Source organism: Colletes latitarsis, chromosome 10 (genome assembly GCF_051014445.1).
Source record: "Colletes latitarsis isolate SP2378_abdomen chromosome 10, iyColLati1, whole genome shotgun sequence".
NCBI lineage: Eukaryota > Metazoa > Arthropoda > Insecta > Hymenoptera > Colletidae > Colletes > Colletes latitarsis.
The window spans coordinates 5,363,355-5,385,906 of NC_135143.1; the positions used below are offsets into that span (position 1 = coordinate 5,363,355).

Below are 22,552 nucleotides of genomic sequence, written 5' to 3' on the forward strand. Positions count from 1 at the left end.
AAACTCCTAATAGGCAAAGGATGACGGGTGGAAAGTTTTACTACATCTTCCCTACAGTTTGAACCTCTCTTTTTGCGACTATCACCGGTTTTTGTCTCTGACAAACTTTGTAACAAATAAGCATTTAAAAAACAATGATAACATCAAAGTAGCCTTTGCCAAATTTTTGACTATTTCGTTAAATAAAATTATATTGCAAGAAAGTTATGATTGTTTCAAATTTGTAGTATAAATTCGTACGAACTTTTTCCAATACCTAATAATATCGTCTGAAACGGCGAAAATTTGCTAATTGACAATTCAGATCGTCTACTGTTTGTGTTACGGTTTCTTTATAAAGTTTTAGACGTGTTTCTTTTATGAAATCATCGATTTCGCTCTCTATCGAAGACCAAGAATGTACTTCTTGATCGACTGGCATAGTACGTATTGTTTCCGCATTTATTAGAAGCGTTTCAAATTCCTTTTTACTTGATTCATCGAGTGTTTAACCGGCATTCTTTTGCACTGCGATTTTGAGAATTTGTTAAAATCACTTTATCCCTAACGTTTTTTTAATTTTTAATGGAAATAATATACAGTGAGTCGCAGCCAAAATCGTACACCACATATGAAAATACGTTTCATTCGAAAAAAGAAGTTTGAGGAAGATTTGGAAAAAAAATAAGGCAGATATATTTACAATAATATGTCTGCCTTACTTTTTCCCCAAATCATTCCTAAACTTCTTTTTTCGAATGAAACATATTTTCATATGTATGTAGTGTACGATTTTGGCTGTGACTCACTGTATATGATAACACATACGATGTTCATACAGATAAAAATAGTAACAAAAATAATCATAATGCAATTTTGTATAAAAAAACATTATGTTATTTGAAAACGTTACACGTTTGTGGTAAAACATAAAGTACGGCTAATGGAATGAAAAAACAAATTAATGACAAATGAAATTTGATCGCTATTTATTTTACTGTTATTTTAAAACAACAACACAATATAGGGTCATATCAAGCATCTAAAAAATTTATTTGGACAATTCGTTTTAAATGTTTTAAATTTCGAAATTTAATTAAAGTACTTATATTTTAATTCAAGATTTACAAATGAGATAATTTTGTCACTTAATCTTTGGAGGCTCTTCATTAATTAGCAGAGGCCGCTAGGGCTGTAGTCTCCAACGCCTATCCCTTAATTTGACCCTGTGATTACCGAGTGATCAATAATCTGATTGCATAATCGAAACGACTGTAACCTTGAAATAGAATTTATTCACTCATGAAATATTAACGAACCCATTTAATAATAATTATTGATTAAAAATGATTTCTCAAATATTCAGATACAATTTGATTTAGATACAACTTTCGTTTTACATGTTTTACTCTCCTAATTTATTAAAAAACACAGTAACAAATGATTGCAAAAACGTAAAAGTAAATACAGTGCTGGACATAAGTATTGGCACAGCATGGTGTGGTGAAACAAATGCTTATAACTACTAAACAAATTGTTTTGGAGGAAAAACTTTTTGACATATTCATTTATTATCTATTTTAGTTTATTACATAACAGAAGCAATAATATATATACATCGATTCACAAAACAATAACAAAAATGTGTTTTATAATTCACTTAGTTTTACTTGTGATATATTTTGTAGTGGTTTTCTGTATGGATGAAGTGAGCAAGTGAGATAGCAGGAGGAAAGAAAAGTTAAGGAGGGTATACATATATAGAAATAGGTGGTAGGTCAAGTACTTGTGAGAGAGTGCAACCCTCTGCTGGCAAGTATGAGAAGTGTCACCACAGTTTCATATAAATATGTATATGATTTATAAGAGACTGCGATTTGGATGAAACATAATAGATTTAAAGGATAGTAAAAAATAGTAGATTCTTTTCAGTTGTGGATAAAGTGTTATGTAATGAACTAAAATAGATAATAAATAAATATATCAAAAAGTTTTTTTTTTCAAATTAATTTGTTTAGTAGTTATAAGAATATTGTGCCACAACAACTATGTTGTTCTAATACTCATGTCCAGCACTGTAGGTAAAACCATATAAGATGCACCGTACAGCATTTTCTTCAGCCTCGACTAATCAATCAGTTCTTATAGTATTAAATTAGCACAAGTGTAGTGGGCTTGTTGCTAATACACTTTCCACCCAAAATCTCGTGATCCACCATTATCGTTCTACTGAAGCTGTTCAAGTACTTGAAATTCAAACCAAGACAAAGTTCCCTTTTTTCAAGCCAAGTCCAGAACTTGATTATCCAAATAGGTTGAATATTTTATAAAACATGAAGAAATTCTATATCTTACTTAACTATAATTAAGTAAGAATAGATAATCAAGTTCGTTTGGATAATCAAGATTGCTTAAACAATCAAATACTTGAGTTTATTTAAACAATCCAAGCTAAACTTAACTCGGATTGTATTTTCAAGTACTATTTTTACTAACTCCAGTGAAGACTAGCATATACTTTCATTATCTGATTACATACTACTGATCAATAATTTCAAATTGAAAATACAGCCTGCGATTACCGATCGATTCCAATAAAAACTACTTGATTACTATTTTCATAATGATTACTGTATTAATCAATTACAACAAAAAAGAAATGAAAATGTGATCAATAACCGACTCTGTTTAATGGCGTGAAAGTTTAGAGACAAGAAAGCAATACGCAAAAGCAATGGACACGCACAGAGTGACCTTGAAGCACTCCAAGGTCACGAGAGAGTTAAGGTGATTTAAACCAATGAGGATGTAGATATCTATTCAACTCTACTATTTAGCGCTTACCGAGTACAAGAAATTCAAGCCGTCTAAAACTCGTTTTATCGAACCGAGCCAAGCATTCGTATAATTTCAGTAAAAAATCAAGCTAATAAACTTACAGCTCATTTTCAAAATACTCTACTTTAATTACAGGTCACGTTCGAAGTTTACAGCTCGATTTTTAAAAATAGTTCTAGTTTCTTTCGACCTTGAATTGATTAAAAATCACTGAACGTAATTTTTCATTCGTTCCTTTCTACTTTCACGATAAAGGAAATCTAGAAGATTGAAAACTGTAGTTTATGTTCGTATAACGTACATTTTTATAACGGAAATGCAGCATACTTGGAATACTGTTGGTAACTTGAGATACTGAAGTGTCTAACAAACTATTAATGTTATTTAATTTGTAACATCATAAATAATACTCGTTGTGTACACATTTATTCTTTCTCAAAACCACGGTCACATAAACTATTCGCTCGTACACACGTATATTATATTCGAGATTAATTTTTGTTTCAAACTAAACTTACTTTTCAATATGCTTCACGCGTAATAATACAAAAGGTAGCTGATTCTACGTAAAATTATGATCGTCTGAGGAAATTGAATGGAGGAACAATGGGGATGAAAGCGTGACAATAACTCGGGGAAGGTAAGTTACAATAAGTCGGAGAATACTGTAATTCTGTATATTGAAATTAGCAAACTTATATTATGTAACATCCTTTTATTATGTAAAATAGAAGTGAATGTAATTATCAGTAGGTGATAAATTTTTAGAATCTAAAACCGCCTGCAAGGAAACAATTCATTTCTTTTAACGATTCGAAATATTTCATAAGAAAAATGGTTACGAATGTTACGATTTGCAACTTTCTCGTTCCATTTTTCGATAATGCTAAATCGATACTGATACAAACATGCAAAAATGTAATAAGCTCTAGTAGATTTTCACCTTTTATGGGTTTTATGGAGTGTTCTGAAAAGAGAAAAGGTCGATTTCAACAGGTGTGCTTTCTAAGTTATGCGGGGAAAAGTAAATGAGACGGAAAACATTGAGAAAAAAGATATCGACTGTTAAATTATGGCATAATGAACAATAACATTCTATCCGACATCGGTAATTACATTGAAGCAATTGAAAAATACGACTAATCAATATGAAAAATTGAATCTCAAATATTATACAAGTTCTCGAAACACGTGATTAGTTTGAGTAATATCCACACTATGAATACCTAATATGTGTAAACCCTCGGGTATAGTAAATAGCCTGCTGTAATTCGCGACGATACGTCTACGTCTCTAACTCATTTCCGGAACTACTATTATCACCGCAAGTAAACCGCAAAGATCACTTCGATGTACCCCATACGTGGCATTCACTTTCATACTAGCAATAAACATCACTTTCGAATTTCCAATCAACGAAATACCTGTTATCGAGTAGAATTTTACTAAAAAAAAACCATTCACTATACACCGGTATGTATAAATCGGTAATTCTCTTTGAAACGTAACGGATGATCGACGATATGCAAAGGATATAGTCGAATAAGAGGGTCAAATGTGGCCCAAACCAAATTGAACGTGAAATATTATACAGGGTGATCGGCCACCCCTGGGAAAAATTTTAATGGGAGATTCTAGAAGCCAAAATAAGACGAAAATCAAGAATACCAATTTGTTGATGGAGGCTTCGTTAAAAAGTTATTACCATTTAAAATTCCGCCTGTACTGAATTTTTTTTCTCGAAAATGCGCAAGATTTCGAGTGTATGTCTATTCACCAAAAATGATTATAATTGACCCCCGCAACCGAAAATAATTTTTTTAGAACGATTGGAAATTTTTGAATTTAATTGTTAATAACTTTTTAACGAAGCCTCCATCAACAAATTGGTATTCTTGATCTAGAATCCCCCATTAAAACTTTTCCCAGGGGTGGCCGAACACCCTACGTATTTTCGTTTTCATAATTAGTTATTATTCTGTCCTTTTTTAGTTTCGTTAATAAATACAAAGGGTATAGTCGAGTAAGGGAGTTAAATGTGACCCCAAATCAAATTGAACGTGAAATGGGTCATTCGATAACTTATCGAAAGAGAACCCTTTGTACCGACTTTTAACACAAAATCTCGACGGTGGGGGTAGTGATGGGATGATAAAGAAAATCATGTTTTTGTGCAATTTCTCTTGTCCTATTGAATACAAAAATGTAAAAAAATTCAGAGACATTTTGGGTACCAAGACACACATTTGGAAGTTTTTCAGATCGTTAGATTGAAGAACCAGGTAGTAGAAAATAAAAAATGCCGTTTACGCATTAAAGCAGTTACAAAACTACCTTTATATTTGTACAGTAAACAGGTACTGTTATTACTCTTATTCTCAATTTTGTTCAGATTTTTCATTTCGGTACGTCGTAGTGGAAAAAAATAAAAATCTATTTTTTCCTTATTTTCTACGTGTTAAAGAAATTTAGACGTTGAATTTTTATGCATTCTTCAACATATGTGTGTTTTGTACACTGTCTAATGTTTTCACACTAAGCAAAATTACATAAGAATTGAAAAAAATAAAATAAAGCCTCCCATTGAGAGAGATATATTCTAAAGAATCGACGACATTTTTAATGGCGTCATTGGCGTAGCAGAAATGGTTCCAACAGTGTAACCGCTGCAAGTTTTTTGACCGTAGTTTCAGGTCTCTCTTTTGGACTTAATTATTTCTTTTTTTATTCTTTATTTTTTTTCCAAGTGCTAGCTATATAACGATGATAGCTATATTTACTTATAAATGTTCTAAAAGTATTTAAAAAATATTTTAATCTTGAATATGTATAAAAATAATTTTGGAACGACAACCCAATTGAAAATTTCTGTCAATAGTTTATGTAGAAATTCAATGCAACCATAAGTCATTTTGTATTTCTTCCCCCTCATATATGAAAACAACGCCTGTTTTCCTATTTCCTTGCTTATTTTGAAAAACGTTAGCACTATAATATCAGAAATTTGAATTTGAATTTGTTACTCGTTCGAAACAGACAAAATATTATCTATTGCTATTTTTTATTACAAAATGGCTAATTTCTAAAAAATCGTACCAAACTATAAGCAGCCTACTGGCGTTGATACTTGGTGCGATACAAGTTTCGATTTAAGTAATGGGTTTGAGTTGACTGCAGACACTAGTGATAGATTTAAGCGAATAATTTATTCGATTCGTCACTCTATTTCCCAACATTATAAAAGCTATACAAATATAAAAAATGGAAAAGAATAAAAGAATAGAATAACCCTAAAAAATTTGAAAACATTTTTCTTTAAAAGTTTAAATACTTTAATTATTAATTCGGATATACAATGTACACAATTTTGTTATTCTTTGGTATTTCTAGTAATTTATTCTCAGAGGCCGTCTATTGGCGAAGTTACCCTATATTTGTTACATATGATTTATAAATTATTTTAATATATTTATCAAGTTGTAGATTAGTGATAAATGTTAAATATATTCGTTAAATTATAATATTACTGTAATGTTACGTTTGATGAAATATATTTATAAAGTTAAGAGTAATATTATAACAAATATATGTTATCGAATATGCTAGGTATAGTGCTTTGAAACGTTTAAACAAAATAATCTCAGTATATTAAAATCACGCTCGTGCTTGATTAAAAACATTCTGTAACAGTAATTATGCAACTGAACGATCTCGTTCCAATTACCGAATCTTTTTCCGCAAGATAGATTGACATGTAATTTCTCTTAAAAGAGATTTTCCCATTGAGTTTCGTTTCCCCCTTCCAATTCAATTACGAAATTTTCCATTAAATCCACTTCCAACGAATATTGAGTTTACTAAGGTATCCACAATGCAATATACAGCTATAACGTTCGTTATATCAATCGTGGCAATCAGAAGCGATAACAACGGTTTTATCATATTTTTTCGATTTACTACGTTTCCTCAATCATTCATTCTAAATATATCTGCCCTGAATACATGCCACGTGACATTTACACATCGATTTTCTAATGTATATGTAGCAGGTGTTTCATGAAATTACTGGTAGTCTATAATTCTAGTCTAGAGACTGACTCCCCTCTCCCAACCCTCCACTCTTCTCTTCAAATCTATTAAGTGGAAACAATAATACAAAGATTAAGGAAATAAAATATTATTCGAGACGTCCTAATGACAAGAAAATACAACAGTAAATGTGATATACATACACCTACGTATATTTATTATAAACTGTTTATGTATATATTACTTATACTTTGTGAAAGCATACTATAATTTTGTACAGAAATTTGAATTATTAAAATAATTAGTTATTTTAGATTAATCATTTAAGTCACTGAAATATATTACTTCAGATCAATAATTCTTTAATACAAAATGTTTCTATTATTTGAGATTATTTATTAATTGTTATTCAAACAAAAATCTCCTGTTATTACTTATATTTTGTGAAAGTATATTGCAATTTTGTGTAGAAATTTTAATTATTAAAATAATTAGTTATTCTAAATTAATCATTTAAGTCACTGAAATACAGGGTGTTCGGCCACCCCTCGGAACAATTTTAATAGAGGATTCTAGAGGCCAAAATAAGACGAAAATCAAGAATATCAATTTCTTGACTGAGGCTTCCTTAAAAAGTTATTAACAATTAAATTCAAAAATTTCAAATCGTTCTAGAAAAATTATTTTCCGTTGCGGGGGTCAATTACAATCATTTTTGGTGAATACACATAATTCCGAAATCCTACCCACTTTCGAGAAAAAAATTCGAGTGAGTGCTGAAAGTTTTGGGTAAAAAAAAAGACTTTCGAATCGTCTTGAAAAAATTATTTTTAGTTGCAGGGGTCAATTGCAAGCATTTTTGGTCAATAGACATACCCCCGAAATCCAACTCAGTTTCGAGAAAAAAATTCCTTACCGAAAATCCAATTTCTGGCCAGAAATGTCTGCCCGAATTTTCATGCGAATCTTTAAAACGTCATAACTTCTGAACGGATTGGACGATTTTAATGTTTAAAAAAGCAAACTCCGCGTATTTTGGTGGAGAATATGTACAAATCGCAAAAATATTCGAAAAGTTGGTCCTTGAACCCGCAGAATGAGAAAAACCCCATAAAAATGGTCCAATTTTCAAACAGCTATAACTCCTACAATTGTGAATATATTTCAATGAAACTTTTTTCTGAAGTAGAGCTCATGAGTACCTACAAAAAAGTATTAGACAACTTTTCTGTAGGGCGTCAAACAAAATTACTAAAAATGAAAAAGGAATTTTTAAGAAAAATCGACAGGGGGTAGGTGCCTAAATTTTTCGACGAAAAAAAAAATTTTTAATTAATTCTGAAAAAATTATTTTCGATTGCGGCGGTCAATTACAATCATTTTTAGTGAATAGACATACCCCCGAAATCTTGCACATTTTCGAGAAAAAAATTCAGTACTGGCGGATCTTTAAACGTTAATAATTTTTTAACGAAGCCTCCATCAACAAATTGGTATTCTTGATTTTCTTGTTATTTTGGCCTCTAGAATCTCACATTAAAATTTTTCGCAGAGGTGGTCGAACACCCTGTATAAAATATATATTTTAGCACAATTGTAGACAAAAATTTAAACAAAAGCTGATCCGCTCGGACAAACATACGTCACTTGAAATGTGTTTGTTCGTTTTCTATTACAAAGTAGCTATTGGGTAAGTCATAGAAATGGTAATGAAAAGTTTTGCTCTAACGAAAGTATCGACAGATTTATTTAGGAGAGAATCGAAAATTGGGTCGAGGAAAGTTTCCAGAATGATGTGAAATCGATCGAATTCTGCTTTTACGTTCAGGAAATTACAGTATCACGAAGTTGCTGAAGTAGTGAATAGGAGCCGTTCTATTGTATACGACCTTTTAGTAGATCCCAAAAGATACGAGAAAAAGAAGACGACTGAGCGACCACCATTCTGCTGCTTCGAACTTTAAAAGAACTGTACGCAAATTGCTTCCATACTTATACAAACTAGTGTTTCTTTTTCTATAGTTCTTGTTTCTTTAATGCTTGTTAGACTATCGCTGACATAATCTTTTGGGATTCGAATCAAGTTATCAAATTTCAACCTCCTTTTTGGGTCCTTATTACAACTTAAACTAATATCAGATGTATGTAATATCATAATATAATGAAAGAAACTTATGGTATTATATCCTGTATTCTTCTTTCATTATTTTATAATTTCACATAAATCTTATACCAATTTTAGTTTCAATAAAGACCCCAAAATATTTTGTTCTTGATAGTCTAACAAATATTAAGAAGTATAAATATAATGAATTTAAGAAATTAACATAAGGAAAGTTGTTTACAGGTTGCAGGGAAATGCAATCCACGGAGATGACAAAATTATTAATTTAAACAGTTCCGATTGTTGGAATAACTGTTTGTTTTTCCATAGTTTTTGTTTCTTCAATTTTTGTTAGACTATCACTAACATAATATTTTTGGATCCTTATTACAACTTAAACTAATATCAGATGTACATATGTAATATCATAATAAGGGTGTTTAGCCACCCCTGGGAAAAATTTGAATGGGAGATTCTAGAGGCCAAAATAAGACGAAAATCAAGAATATCAATTTGTTGATTGAGGCTTCGTTAAAAAGTTATTAAAAAATTAAATTAAAAAATTTTAAATCATTCTGAAAAAATTATATTTAGTTACAGGATTCAATTACAAGCATTTTTGGTGAACAGAAGTACTCTGAAATCCTACGCACTTTCGAGAAAAAAATTCTTTACCGAAAATCTAATGTGAGACCAGAAATGCTTCCCTGAAATTTCATGCGAATCTTTAAAATGTCATAATTTCTGAACGGATTGAGGGATTGTAATGTTCGAAAAGGCGAATAACGCCTATTTTGATGGAGAATATGTAGAAATTCCAAAAATGTTCGAGAAATTGTTCCTTAACTCCGTAAAATGAAAAAAACCTCATAAAAATTGTCCAATTTTCAAACAGCCATAACATCTACAATAGTAAACGTATCTCAATGAAATTTAGTATAAAAGTAGAGCCCATGGATAACTACAAAAAAGTATTAGACAAATTTTCTGTAGAGTGTCAAACAAATTTATTAAAAATGAAAAACAAATTTTTAAGAAAAATCGACAGAGGGTAGTTGCTGAAAAATTATTTTCGGTTGGGGGGTCAATTACAATTATTTTGGGTCATTAGACATAACCTTGAAATCCTACCCACTTTCTAGAAAAAAATTCGAGGTGTGAAATTTTTCGACGGAAAAATAAATTTCAAATCGTTTTGGAAAAATTATTTTCGGTTGTGGGGGTCAATTACAATAATTTTTGGTGATTAGACATACCCCCGAAATCTTGCACATTTTCGAGAAAAAAATTCAGTTCGGGTGAAACTTTAAACGTTAATAATTTTTTAAAGAAGCCTCCATCAACAAATTGATATTCTTGATTTTCGTCTTATTTTGGCCTCTAGAATCTCCCATTAAAGTTTTTCCCAGGGGTGGCCGAACACCCTGTATAATGAAAGAAACTTATAGTATTAAATCCTGTATTCTTCTTTAATTATTTTATAATTTCACATCCTTTAGATCATTCATTTAATGAATTACCGTTAATTAGTAAAATAATAAAAATTAAAAAAATTATTTAATTTAAATTTTATTAATATGTTACTGTAATTTCTTATGTAATTTATGGATATATTGATTCTATTATATTAGTTAATTATCAAGATATATTTAAAGTAGATATTACAAAATCAATTAATTCAATTTATAGATTTACAAATTGTAAATTTATAAATCTTATACCGATTTTAGTTCCAACAAAGACCCCAAAATATTTCGTTCTTGATAGTATAACAAATATTAAGAATTATAAACATAATGAATTTAAGAAATTAAAATAAGGAAAGTTGTTTACAGATTGCAAGGAAATGCAATGGCGATGACAAAATTACCAATTTAAACAGTTACGATTGTTGGAACAACTATTTCAACGATCTAAAAATGGAGAAACAAGACGTGCTATATAAATTTCACTGGATATTCATGTTTTGTATTGTTTTCTAATTACAATTTTTATGAATCATTTAATGATTTGAAATCACCTTTGAACGCGAAATAGATTAAGAGAGCTTTCTATAGACCACGAGCATTTGTATCTATTTACAGGTAATGCTTGTTTCTACCTAGTCTGTAGAAGTGGTTCGCACAAAATCATGCGGAAAGACAGCACGTACGTATACTACTAACAAGGAATGTGATAGCGTGGTCCCAAGACTGAGAACGTGGTGAGAGTACGGAAACTTGGATAGTCGCCAATTTATACAACATCTAAACGGTCGTGGCTACGAGGATTTTGCTCCTTTCGAGTTCTCTGACTTATTTAGTGTGAACCAGAAGCCACGTAACTTACATTCGAGAAGCATTCAATTTTCTGGGAACGCGAACAAATGTTAGTTCTAATTCAAAAATAATATATTCTTAAAATTGACATCAAATTTTATTCCGCAGAATTTATTTATCATTTCATTAACTAGCACAATAATTACGAACAAAATTGTACGCGTGAATTATCAGACATAAATCAAAAGTTATTGAGTTAATAAGGTAGGTCACGATACGTTACGGTACATGATTAAAATCGTTCCTCTGAATAGGAATAACGAAATGACAGGTTAGATACTTAGCGCTAGACATATATGCTTTCCAGCGAAAAATTCTAGATACGCTGTAACGGATAAGTGTGATTTACGATTCGATATTTGATCTAGCAGTCAAGTGGAAACCAAATGTAAAACTATTAACCTATTTCGTCTCTCTTCCTTCGCCAATACAGTGTACACCGACGAGACTTTTTCGACGTATCGAGACTACCTGTTAGAGATGAGTTAAAAAAATCGCTGCCAGCTACAGGTAAATCGCACGATTGTGTTGCACGAGCAAAGGATGTGGGTTAGTTTCGAACGTAAATGTTTTATTATGAAAACGGATTCACCCAGAAAGGACTAGCGGGCAATACGCGCTCGGATCTAATTTTACTTTCAAATTCAAAATATCGTCGTACGTAGCCATGTTTTTATTTAAAGCATGAATAGTAAACAAAAGATAAACGTAAGTTGCACGGCATAGAATGTACAATAACATTTGACAACATATTACATGCGAACCGTATGTCCATTAAATGCGTTCGACAGAAAATTTTCGAAAACATTTCGTGAAACCAAGGTTTCGTTTTGTGAGATCAAACGAGATTAGTTACACGACATTTACGCATGACGTCTTTCCACGTTAAAGACGCGACATGTGAGTACATTAGAGACAGTCTTCGCGCAGTTTGTCAGCAATATGTGGCGATAATATTGCATGTACAAAAAACGTCGTGAAACACATGCACTTTCGTATGCTCTGTTCTTACTCACCGAAAGCAATTCCTCGAGGCAAATGAACCGACTAGCGGTGATATCCTTTCGAAGCTCCGAAAACTAACCAAAAATCGTATCCACGTGTACGAAGCGAAACCAATCACGACACTGAATCACTCACTGAATCCGCAAACGGCGCGCAATCGGATGACACTTTCGACGCGCGATTTTACGGCTATGGAATTTCGTCACGTCGCGCGTTCTCTCAAGAAACGGTACAAACGCTCATATTGCTGCTTTACAGAGTGAATTACCAGCTTCCCTCTCTGAAGAGCAGCCGATGGGCGTGGCTTAACTCCGTTGATACACGATTAAACACGAATGTGCACGAACGAAGCGTATTGGTCGCCCGAAAGGCTGATTCACATTCACTCCGAAAGCGTCCAACGAATCAAAATAACGCGTATAATTTTGAACCAGATATAAATACTGCAAATTTAAAGTTTTCAAAAACAAATAAATGTATCGAAAATTACTATATTTACACACTATAAATTAGATTTTATTTATATGAAACTATATGTTAGGATACCGAGTATGTTATTATTAGATACGATATTATTTTGTAAATTAATAACATAAGAAACAAATGGAAGGGAAACAACGGTAAAAGACCCAATTATTATTGCCTAACCAATCAATTCTGGCAATATTTCGTTATTTGTTTTATTTATTTATCTGAAACATGGGTTTTTCTTCTTATTTGTTATTATTCAATATCTTTAATTTAAGAAAAAAAATACTGCGATTTACAATATCCCTAACTTGCATTTATAAATTGGTCCTTTATTGTCCCCCTTAAAATGTATTTGACCGAATTACTGATACCCCAATTATTATTAGTTGACCAAATTCTCTTAGGATTAAAGGCCCAATTACTGCTCCCTTAACCCACAAATCAAAATCATGTATTAATTAAGTTTTACCATACTCTCGTTTGCACGTTTTTATAAACGAAAACTTACTGCATACTATAATACTATAAACATTGTACATGTTATATGTAATTATGGCACAAATATTTATCGAAAATTGAATCTTTGATGCTACAAAATAGGTTAGGTATACAGACTATAACGTGATTATGGTAACAGGGTATAGTTTCGTTTCAGTAAACAAGTACTGTCATGACAGTACAGTAGAGTTTCGATTATCCGGAATATCCGGTAAACCAGCACATTTACCCTGATTATCCTTCGATAAATGTTACGGATTATACATATTTCACGTAACATAGATGTTATGGTCGAATGCATCTATTAAATGCACTTTTGAAAGAAATAATTATTGAATGATTTGAAGGTGATAAAAATGAACTGAGTATAATAAGCACTATAACATTACGGAATTAATTAACCTGCGTAGTAAGCTGACATACGGACATTGTTTAAAAATCCATCGTGCTCTTGATAATGTTTATATCGTAACATTATGTGTTATATGTTTTATAGACATATCTATATATTTTATTTATTATTAATAAATTGCATTATCACATTACCCATGGCTGTTTCCTAAATTATATTTCTGAATTTTATCATTTCATATGTAGGTACTTATATTCCAATAATCCGGTATTGCCCTAGTCCCGAGTATGCCGGATAATTGGAATTCTTCTGTCATTTCAAAATGTATGAGACGCTTGTACTAATCACAGCTACCCAAAGTATTAGACAAAAGATTTAATAAATATTTAATAAACGCATATATGATCTAAAAATAATCATATTTTAATATATTTATACCTCATATACTACAATGATAGTTTTCTCTTTAGTATTTTGTTTCTTTTTCGTTTATTCGGTATTTTAAGTAAAAGTAAGTGGGTCCTTTATACAAAATAGCAAAATTATTTTCTCTTCTATTCGTTTCTTATGGCATTCAAATAATCACATAAATAGTTTTATATAATTACGTACAATTCAATTACATATTTAGAAGAACACGGATACAGTTATTAATTATTGTACACACATGTCGTATTTCAAACTTGTTTCATAAAATATTATAATATTTATTTAAATCGCTCGTCGCGATCACAAAGTACATAAGTACTATAAATTGAATCGCTATTCATTCTACCAAATCGAATAAATGAAGTGTATGTAACGTCGTCATCAATATGGCTATGAAGAGTCGTTTCAGTGCGAAAAATAAATATGTATATGTATTTCCATTGTCATTGAATATAAAGTATTACAATAAATTTTAAATGATCAATTAAATAATTTTGTAACAAAGCATTGTAAAATAAAAATATTGTACTTATTATTTTCCATTAACATTTGCTGGTAATATAAAATGTAGCTGGCTTATGTTCAACGACTGCTACGACTACCAAACTGATCAACGTGTCATATTTACACCAATGTGAACAGTACTCCACAATGTCTCGAAAGAGCGTTGGCTCTATTATGTCATTTTATTAGAATCTATTTTATAAATATAAATGATAGGTCAATATATTAATAAATATGCATTCTCACATAATCCCAAATAAGGTATAATGTTATTTTAATTAAAACCATTTTGTTAACCCCCAACGATAACAATCTATTTAAAAAGAGCTTCATTATGGTTCTTTCGTGACAGTTGTCAATTATAATTAACAAAGAATTAATTATATGTGGCAATAACTAAGCATTAATGTTTCTCGATAGAAAATAATCAATTACACTTAACATATTAACTTAGTAAATATTTCCTTTATTTTAGAGCGAGGAAGAATTAACTGTGGAAGAAAAATGGAGGTAAATAATAATATACATTATAAAACCATATATTTAATATTTTAAAAACATTTCCATTCTATTTGTTAAATCATGTATAAAAATTTATATATTTTAATTTATTATAATTTACTATAATATTGTAGTCTTCTATTAAGGGTCATATCTTTCTTAACGTAATACTTAACAATTATTTGATGTTAAATTAAATCTAATTTTAACGTATAATTTGAAAATTTCAGAATAGAACATATAAAAGTGCATGCGCAGCATCAGGGGCACGAGTCGATGCATGCAGAAATGCTGCTCATCTTATTAGTAACATTATTAGTAGCACAGATTGTATTAGTTAAATGGAAAAAAGTGCATTATAAATCATACCAGGTAAATTGAAATCAATGTTTTCTATTAGAAATTGAAACTCATCCTATTCGATATATTTAAAAATATAATACCCCTTTCTAGTTTGTTACACTAATTGCTATGTGGATTATTCCGTTTGGATTATGTTTAAAGAACCATTGGTGGAGGTTTATATTTCTTTGGTTAGTATCTTCTTGTATAACAGGACTGATAGTAAGAAAGGCTATTCAAAAGCCTATTGCAGGTACAACACCAAGGTATACTTATTCTTATTACTACTAGTAATGTGTAAATAGCGACTTATAAATATGATATTGCTTGCAATCAATTTATAATATACAGGGTGTTCTCTAACTGGTGGTACAAGCGAAAAGGGGGTAATTCTACATGAAAAAATAAGTCTAAAATATAAAATAAAAATTTTTCACGCGAGGCTTTGTTTTCGAGAAAATCGACCTTGAATTTTCGATAATAAATCGATCTCGACTCGCTATAGATTATTGTCTCGATTGAAGTTTATGTTGATAAACACAGGTAGGCAGAGAAGGGTCGCAGCGACCGTCGCATTTTTAGACAATAAAGAATTTTCTCATCCTATTTCATTACGTATTTTTGATTTTCCGTTTCGATAAAAACAAACTTAAATTGCAATAATACCCATCGAGACGATCATCTATAGCTAGATCCGCTATAATAAAACACAAAGTCGATTTTCTCGAAAACAAAGCCTCACATAAAAAATTGTTATTCTATATTTTAGACTTATTTTTTCATGTAGAATCACCCTCTTTTTGCTTGTACCACCAGTTAGAGAACACCCTGTATATTATACAAAATTTAATGTTACATTTAATATGTTTCTTTACAGATTGGTGTACAAATGGTTTCTTTTTATTTATAAACTTAGTTATGTGTTGGGTATAATAAGTTATATTATAATGTTGGCTACATTTTTTGGTTTAAATCTCATATTTGAAGTGAAGCCTGAAGTATGGATGGACTGTGCTATACTTTTGTTATTTTATGGTCTTTATTTTGGGGTGTTAGGAAGAGATGTTGCGGAAATTTGTGCAGACAAAATGGCTTCACATGTCGGAGTATGTAAAAAAGTAGTCGAATATTACATTTATAATATGAAAGATATACATAGTGCAATGTATTGAATAATTTACAGTATTATGTACCAGGGCAAATGCCTACAAGGACTTTAGAACCAGGTGTGTGCGCTGTATGTGGTAACAAACTATTAGTGTCAGAACATGAACCTGGTGTTATAGAGGATACATACAAACTTCCTTGCGAACACGTCTTTCACGAGTTTTGTATTAGGGGATGGTGTATTGTAGGAAAGAAACAAACGTGTCCATATTGTAAAGAAAAAGTTAATCTTACAAAAATGTTCCGTAATCCGTATCCTTTTTTCAAATTGTTTCTTGTATTAATTACAATAGTTTAATGGTAATTTTTTAATTCCATTTATTAATCTGTATATACCTTAACATAACATTAAGATGGGAACGTCCTCATGTTTTATATGGTCAGTTACTAGACTGGATCAGATGGTTAGTTGCTTGGCAACCATTAATTTTGTCTCTTGTTCAAGGTATCAATTGGGGCCTAGGCCTCAAGTAAGTAGTATTATATCAAGCTAATAGCATTGCACTTTCGACACATTGTGTTTTTGTAAGACTAATGGCGCATTGGTGTGAACAGTTATCTATTTGTATTCCTTTACACATGATCACTACTATGTTTGTTTGTAACAACGAATTGTGTTAGAAGCATATAATTCCAGTCCAAATTATGGTTAAAATCTTAAACAAATTCCAGTGTTGCAGTTGCAACTTGTATAGATAACGTATTTTGTATAACCAGAATGTTTCCTACGATGGATGATGTAAAGATTAATGAAACGCTATCCATTCTGTACTTTAATAGATTTTCTCAATTTATATAATACTTAATAATAATTCTTCCAAAGAATACATTTATAATCTGTCTATTTGAAAATTTTCATATTCACGTTTACTTCATTTTATGTACAAATAATTTTTTAAAGCGATTGTATAACGTAGAATATAACATACACTAATTTGGATATGTATTTTAAAATACATACAAAAGAATGGACTGCGGTTATCCGAATTAATTGAAATTTATAATTATTTAAACGTAACAAATAATTTCAAATTTTATAGAATATAAGAAACAGTATGTACAATAGTATTATCAAAATATTTCGATTTATAGTTTAATGCAATTGAAAACATGTTATCGAAAATTACACGCATAAGTAATCAAACGCTTAACTTTTGTTTTAAAGAAAATTCAATTTGGATAATCGCTATTTAAATATTTCGCTGTATTGTACATAGAAATATTTTTAATCGATATGAGAATGACAGGGATTTACTCTACTATTTCTTTTACCATTCCACTTCCTTATTAAAGCTAGTCATATTCAATTTGCATTTCAGTTAACTAAATCATGTTTCATGTTGTATAATTCTTAACAGTAACACCTTTTAAAAGTTTCTACTAATTATTCTTTCAATGTAAATTTTAAGCTTACAGAACGGTAACGTATATTAAAATAAATATCTTGCAAGAGTTTGATTATTATAGTCAGAAAAGTAACGAAGTAATTAGTCGCAAGGTAAATTATTTTCGCGTATAGAAAAAACTAAATACAGTATTTTTCAAATGTAAAGAAAAAAATATTATATTTAACAATAAAATTGAATTATTTGTGATATTTCTATACATAGTCTGCATTTATACTTTACATAATATTGCATTTATTTTTATTCCACAAAGTATTTACAAATGCATTATAAATATTGTCCATTTCAAGTTCATTGGTTCTACTAGTTAAATAATTTTTCTGTCGGTTATTTCACTACGTAAAATAGATAGAAAACTAAATAAACCGAAAATTTTAAATAGCATATTTCTTAATCTTAATACGTCATGTATTACATATGTTAAATTCAATTTTTGACGTATGGTATTTTTTGATTATTCAACTCGTTCTTATAATAGTAGGTTACTAAACCAAAATTATTTTATTTCGCGAAAAATGGCGCATACCGTCGCTATTCGCGTAATATTAAAATTTATGGAACGAATGTACAAATATTGTGCTACTATAAAATAGAATTATTAGACGCAAATATTGTGTAAGTCAGACTTGAATGATTCAATCGTATAACGATGGAATTTTCGCATTGTTTAAAAAGTACAGAACTATTAAACGCACTGCGATTCGTTTGTTTTTTAAATAAATAGACATTAACATGATCATTGTAAGTATTTTGAAAAAAAAAATTATACAAATTGTACACTTTAAAAGAAAAAAATTATTCCGTAATAAATGATGTACAAAGGATACCAAGTTTCATGTAAAATTTATTTCTCATCGATAAAGACTATAAAACAGTCGATCGGTAGGAACTACTAATAACTAAAATTTACTTACATCCGCTTAATCGATGAGGGTGTGTGGGTACATCGAGTCAAATTAAAGTTTAAGAGTTTTCAAAACTTCATTCTGCGTGTGTTTTTGTATTGACAACAACCAGACTGTGCGATGCGAGCAATGAACGTGTAATATTTGTTTTATTTTAGTAAATGTTTCAGAATTTGGGACAAAATTATTATCAGATGATGCAAAGCAGTTACGTTTCTTATATTCAGATATAAAATAATGTAACATTGTATTACATTTATGCGACTCGAAATTTTGTTTCTTATCCCTGAATTTTTATGTTTGAGTACCATATGGATTGCGAAAATAGGTTTTTGAGTACCTACACATCCCTAAAATGGGAAAGGATTTTACCATTACATTGTAATCTCTCAATTCGTAGTTGCTTCCAAACATTTAATCTAGCAGAACACAGAATCGTAACTTTCGTTTCGTTTTATTTCGTTTATAATTTTTCCAGAGAAACGGAACCTTCTAATTTTGATGGCGGAAACGGCAATGCAACGGGCCTAGCATTCGGTACACGTTAATGTAACTACCTGAGTCAAGTAGTCGTCAAAGGAACGATTATACTCTCTCACGATGTCGCTTAATTCCCTAGGTGAAAGTTTGACTTTTTAACGAAATGCTTGAAACATTGAAATTAATAATTATGGATTTGAAGTCAGATAGTTATTAATATTCGAGATATTTAACATTGCAATTTTGTTTCACGTTTATCTTCTAAAGCATAACTCTAACAACAGATGTAGCTTGGCTGGGAAAATGTTATTTTGGATGTAGGTTCAAGCTTCGTTTAGGATTTTTTTTTTCAGATGTAATCTTTTCATTAGTTACATTTTTTTCTTTTTAAACATGTCAAATTACAAAATTATGTTTCTGTCAACTCTGCATTCAATTAATACTGGCTTTATAATTAGTAGATAATTTTGGATGACACGTATCATATAAAACAGTGACAATATAAAAATAGTCTTATTTTTACAAGTACATCTTTTCTCGCTTGGTTAATGTTGTTAAAATGTTGTATTCTTTAAATATATTTTCTACAATTTGTATACACATACAAACACATTCTGTGCAATATTCATTGTAAATCAATTTCAACACTGTATGTTATTATAATAAATGTTTTTCAGGCATATGTATTAGTCACAATGATAGTCTTAATTTTCATTAAATCAATCAATTCACTAGTGCTGTCCAAGTACTTGAAATTCGAATCAAGATAAAATTAATTTTTTCAAACCAAATAACTTGAATGTTTCATCGAATTTGAAAAAATTCAATTTGTTCAAATGTTTGAACAGCTTGGTTGCATTCAAGTTACATCACTCGAAATCAATAATTTGAATTTTTTCGAGTTACATATTAAGATTTTTACTCTTTCCTCTAAGTAGCAATAATTGTATTCTGACATATCCTTATTCTAAACTCAAAGAAATTTAAATCGTTCTTTAATTTTCAATAATTTGTAAGAGAGTAAGCTCTTCGAACATTAAACTATCGCAAGTTATTTAAATAAATTGATTGTTTTTTTTTTAATTTCTACAATAATCATGATTATTCTTGACTTTATCCAAATCTTATCCATGCAAACTTTATTGTTAAAATGTATTACATATTAAAGTTCACTTAAACGTTCAAGTATTTGATTTGGTTTAAGCAATTCAAACTAAGTATTAAGATTGTATGTTCAAGCTACTTGGGCACCTAAATTTTTATGTTGAATATTTCAAAAACTATTAACTATATGACGTTAAAAATATAATCATTAGCTTTAATATTCCAAGCATAGTAAATATTCAGAAGTTCGTTAAAAAGTCAGAGTTGCACCCAGCGAGATTTCGTTGTAAGAAGGGTGCGAGGTCTTCGGGAGGATGATCTAATTGGACACGTATAAGGTCCAACTCCGGGCTAGTAAGAAAAGAACGAGACAAACACCTCTGTCAGTGATGTTACTAAAAGTCTTTAATTAATTCTCATCGTTATCGTATAGCAAAAAACAGCTTTTATCACATCACGCATTCGTAGGTACTTTTTTCAGACCTTCGGACTCGGTAACGAGAGCACCAAATACATATAAATATCTATTTATACACTTACGAATAAAATCCTCTCGCTATTGTCGTGGGAGAGCTGTACGACAGGTGTGAACATAGACAAGGTGGGAACATTTAATGGAGTCGTATAGCGGGCCCAATTACGTGAAAATAGGTGGAGAAAGGCGAACGATCAGTTAACAGATTAGGTTATGTATGGATTCAGACGCCACGACATCGACAGGAACGACAGGATGGGTCAAGGGGCAGACAATCACAAACACGGGGAAATTTTATAGATATATTTATTGAGTACTTAGCGTGTAAGAGTATAGAATATATGTTACCTTATTGTTAAATATCATTACATGGTATCATATATAATGATGTATTCTTTAAAATAAACCTCGCGCGGACAGATTGCGCGTTTCCGTCTCCTGGTGTGTGTATGTGTATGTACGTGTGTTTATGTCTGCGTTCAAGAGTATTTACATAATGATCGCAATTAATATGTACAATCTCCACGAAAGGACGAAAGAAAAAATACAGAAGAACGGACGAACTGCGATGAGCGCCCGTGAAACGCGACTCGACGAGAGGCGTCTCATGGAACCTTCCTCTTACATTCATCCGTGTTTTGCGATCGCCGACAATGTATTGCGAGGGAAGGAATCACTGTTCGTATTCATTTCAGTAAAATGTCCCGCTTAGTAACCATGAAACACTATCAGACTGTTCGCCAGCTGATTCTGAACCATATTTGTCGTATACGGTATGGGTCTATTTTCATCCATTATGGGTTAAAAATAAGGTTGCGTACTTGCAACGAAACGGCCGTTTTTAAATCTTATAGTCGTTTTCTGAATACAATCTGCCTTTGTATAGACATTTCAAGTTACTATTCTTCCAAATGTTAACAAAATACTATTGTTTGTACAGTGTAAACTTTGGAATAATCGTAAACGAATGTGATATCGAGCATATTTTCATCCGTTATAGGTTATGTTAAAAATAAGGTTGCGTACTTGCAACGAAACGACCGTTTTTAAATCTTATAGTCGTTTTCTGAATACAATCTGCCTTTTTATACACATTTCAAGTTACTATTCTTCCAAATGTTAACAAAATGCTATTGTTCGTACAGTGTAAACTTTGGAATAATCGTAAACGAATACGATATCGAGCATATTTTCATCCGTTATAGGTTATGTTAAAAATAAGGTTGCGTACTTGCAACGGAACGGCCGTTTTTAAATCTTATAGTCGTTTTCTGAATACAATCTGCCTTTCTATACACATTTCAAGTTACTATTCTTTCAAATGTTAACAAAATGCTATTATTTATACAATGTAGTGTTAAGGAATAATCGTAAACGAATACGATATCAAACATGATAAATCGAAATAGACTTTATAGTTAAATAGCATCATACTGGACATCGCGATTTAAATAACATAACGAATGAAAATAGACTTGCGACGTACATAACTTTTTTAGTTAAGAACGACTGGTTGAACGGCGCTGAGAAAAAATTCGTTTACCGCGCGAGACACCTTTCCGTCTGCCTCTATACGAAAGCAAAAAGGGCACTATTCACTCGACTTCTCACGCAGATACGGTTGTACGAAACTATCGGTAACGCT

The 22,552-nt window shown here is 30.7% G+C and overlaps 2 protein-coding genes across 12 annotated transcripts in view; one reads left to right on the forward strand and one right to left on the reverse strand.

Moving 5' to 3' along the window:
* Nucleotides 1-12,550, reverse strand: part of Synd (protein kinase C and casein kinase substrate in neurons protein Synd) — a 160,333-nt gene extending 147,783 nt beyond the window's left edge. For 3 of the 6 annotated variants that reach the window (XM_076774747.1, XM_076774746.1, XM_076774740.1), the window contains exon 1: nt 12,285-12,548. The gene's annotated coding sequence lies outside the window, so the exon portion shown is untranslated. Of the gene's footprint in view, nt 1-12,284 lie in introns of all 6 variants that reach the window. The other 3 variants (XM_076774749.1, XM_076774745.1, XM_076774748.1) reach the window with 3 other exon arrangements.
* A 2,051-nt stretch (nt 12,551-14,601) lies between these two features.
* Nucleotides 14,602-21,997, forward strand: LOC143346561 (E3 ubiquitin ligase Rnf121). Of its 6 annotated transcripts, none has more exons than XM_076774761.1 (10): nt 14,602-14,788; nt 15,003-15,037; nt 15,259-15,400; nt 15,482-15,636; nt 16,248-16,476; nt 16,554-16,789; nt 16,891-17,007; nt 19,327-19,420; nt 19,468-21,707; nt 21,908-21,997. In XM_076774761.1, exons 1-8 carry the CDS (start codon nt 14,762-14,764, stop codon nt 19,394-19,396), a joined length of 1,011 nt encoding a protein of 336 aa, XP_076630876.1. In that variant the 5' UTR covers nt 14,602-14,761; the 3' UTR covers nt 19,397-19,420; nt 19,468-21,707; nt 21,908-21,997. The 6 variants fall into 6 exon arrangements, with proteins under 6 accessions (XP_076630876.1, XP_076630878.1, XP_076630877.1 ...); XM_076774763.1 differs by having other exon boundaries at nt 20,901-21,707; XM_076774762.1 differs by having other exon boundaries at nt 20,914-21,707.
* The last annotated feature ends 555 nt before the right edge of the window (nt 21,998-22,552 follow it).

Coding starts and splice junctions, on each gene's coding strand:
- LOC143346561 (XM_076774761.1), top strand. CDS start 14,762: ATGCATTCTCACATAATCCCAAATAAG. Junction 14,789..15,002: donor CTCACATAATCCCAAATAAG/GTATAATGTTAT, acceptor CCTTTATTTTAG/AGCGAGGAAGAATTAACTGT. Junction 17,008..19,326: donor AATTGGGGCCTAGGCCTCAA/GTAAGTAGTATT, acceptor TAATTTTTCCAG/AGAAACGGAACCTTCTAATT.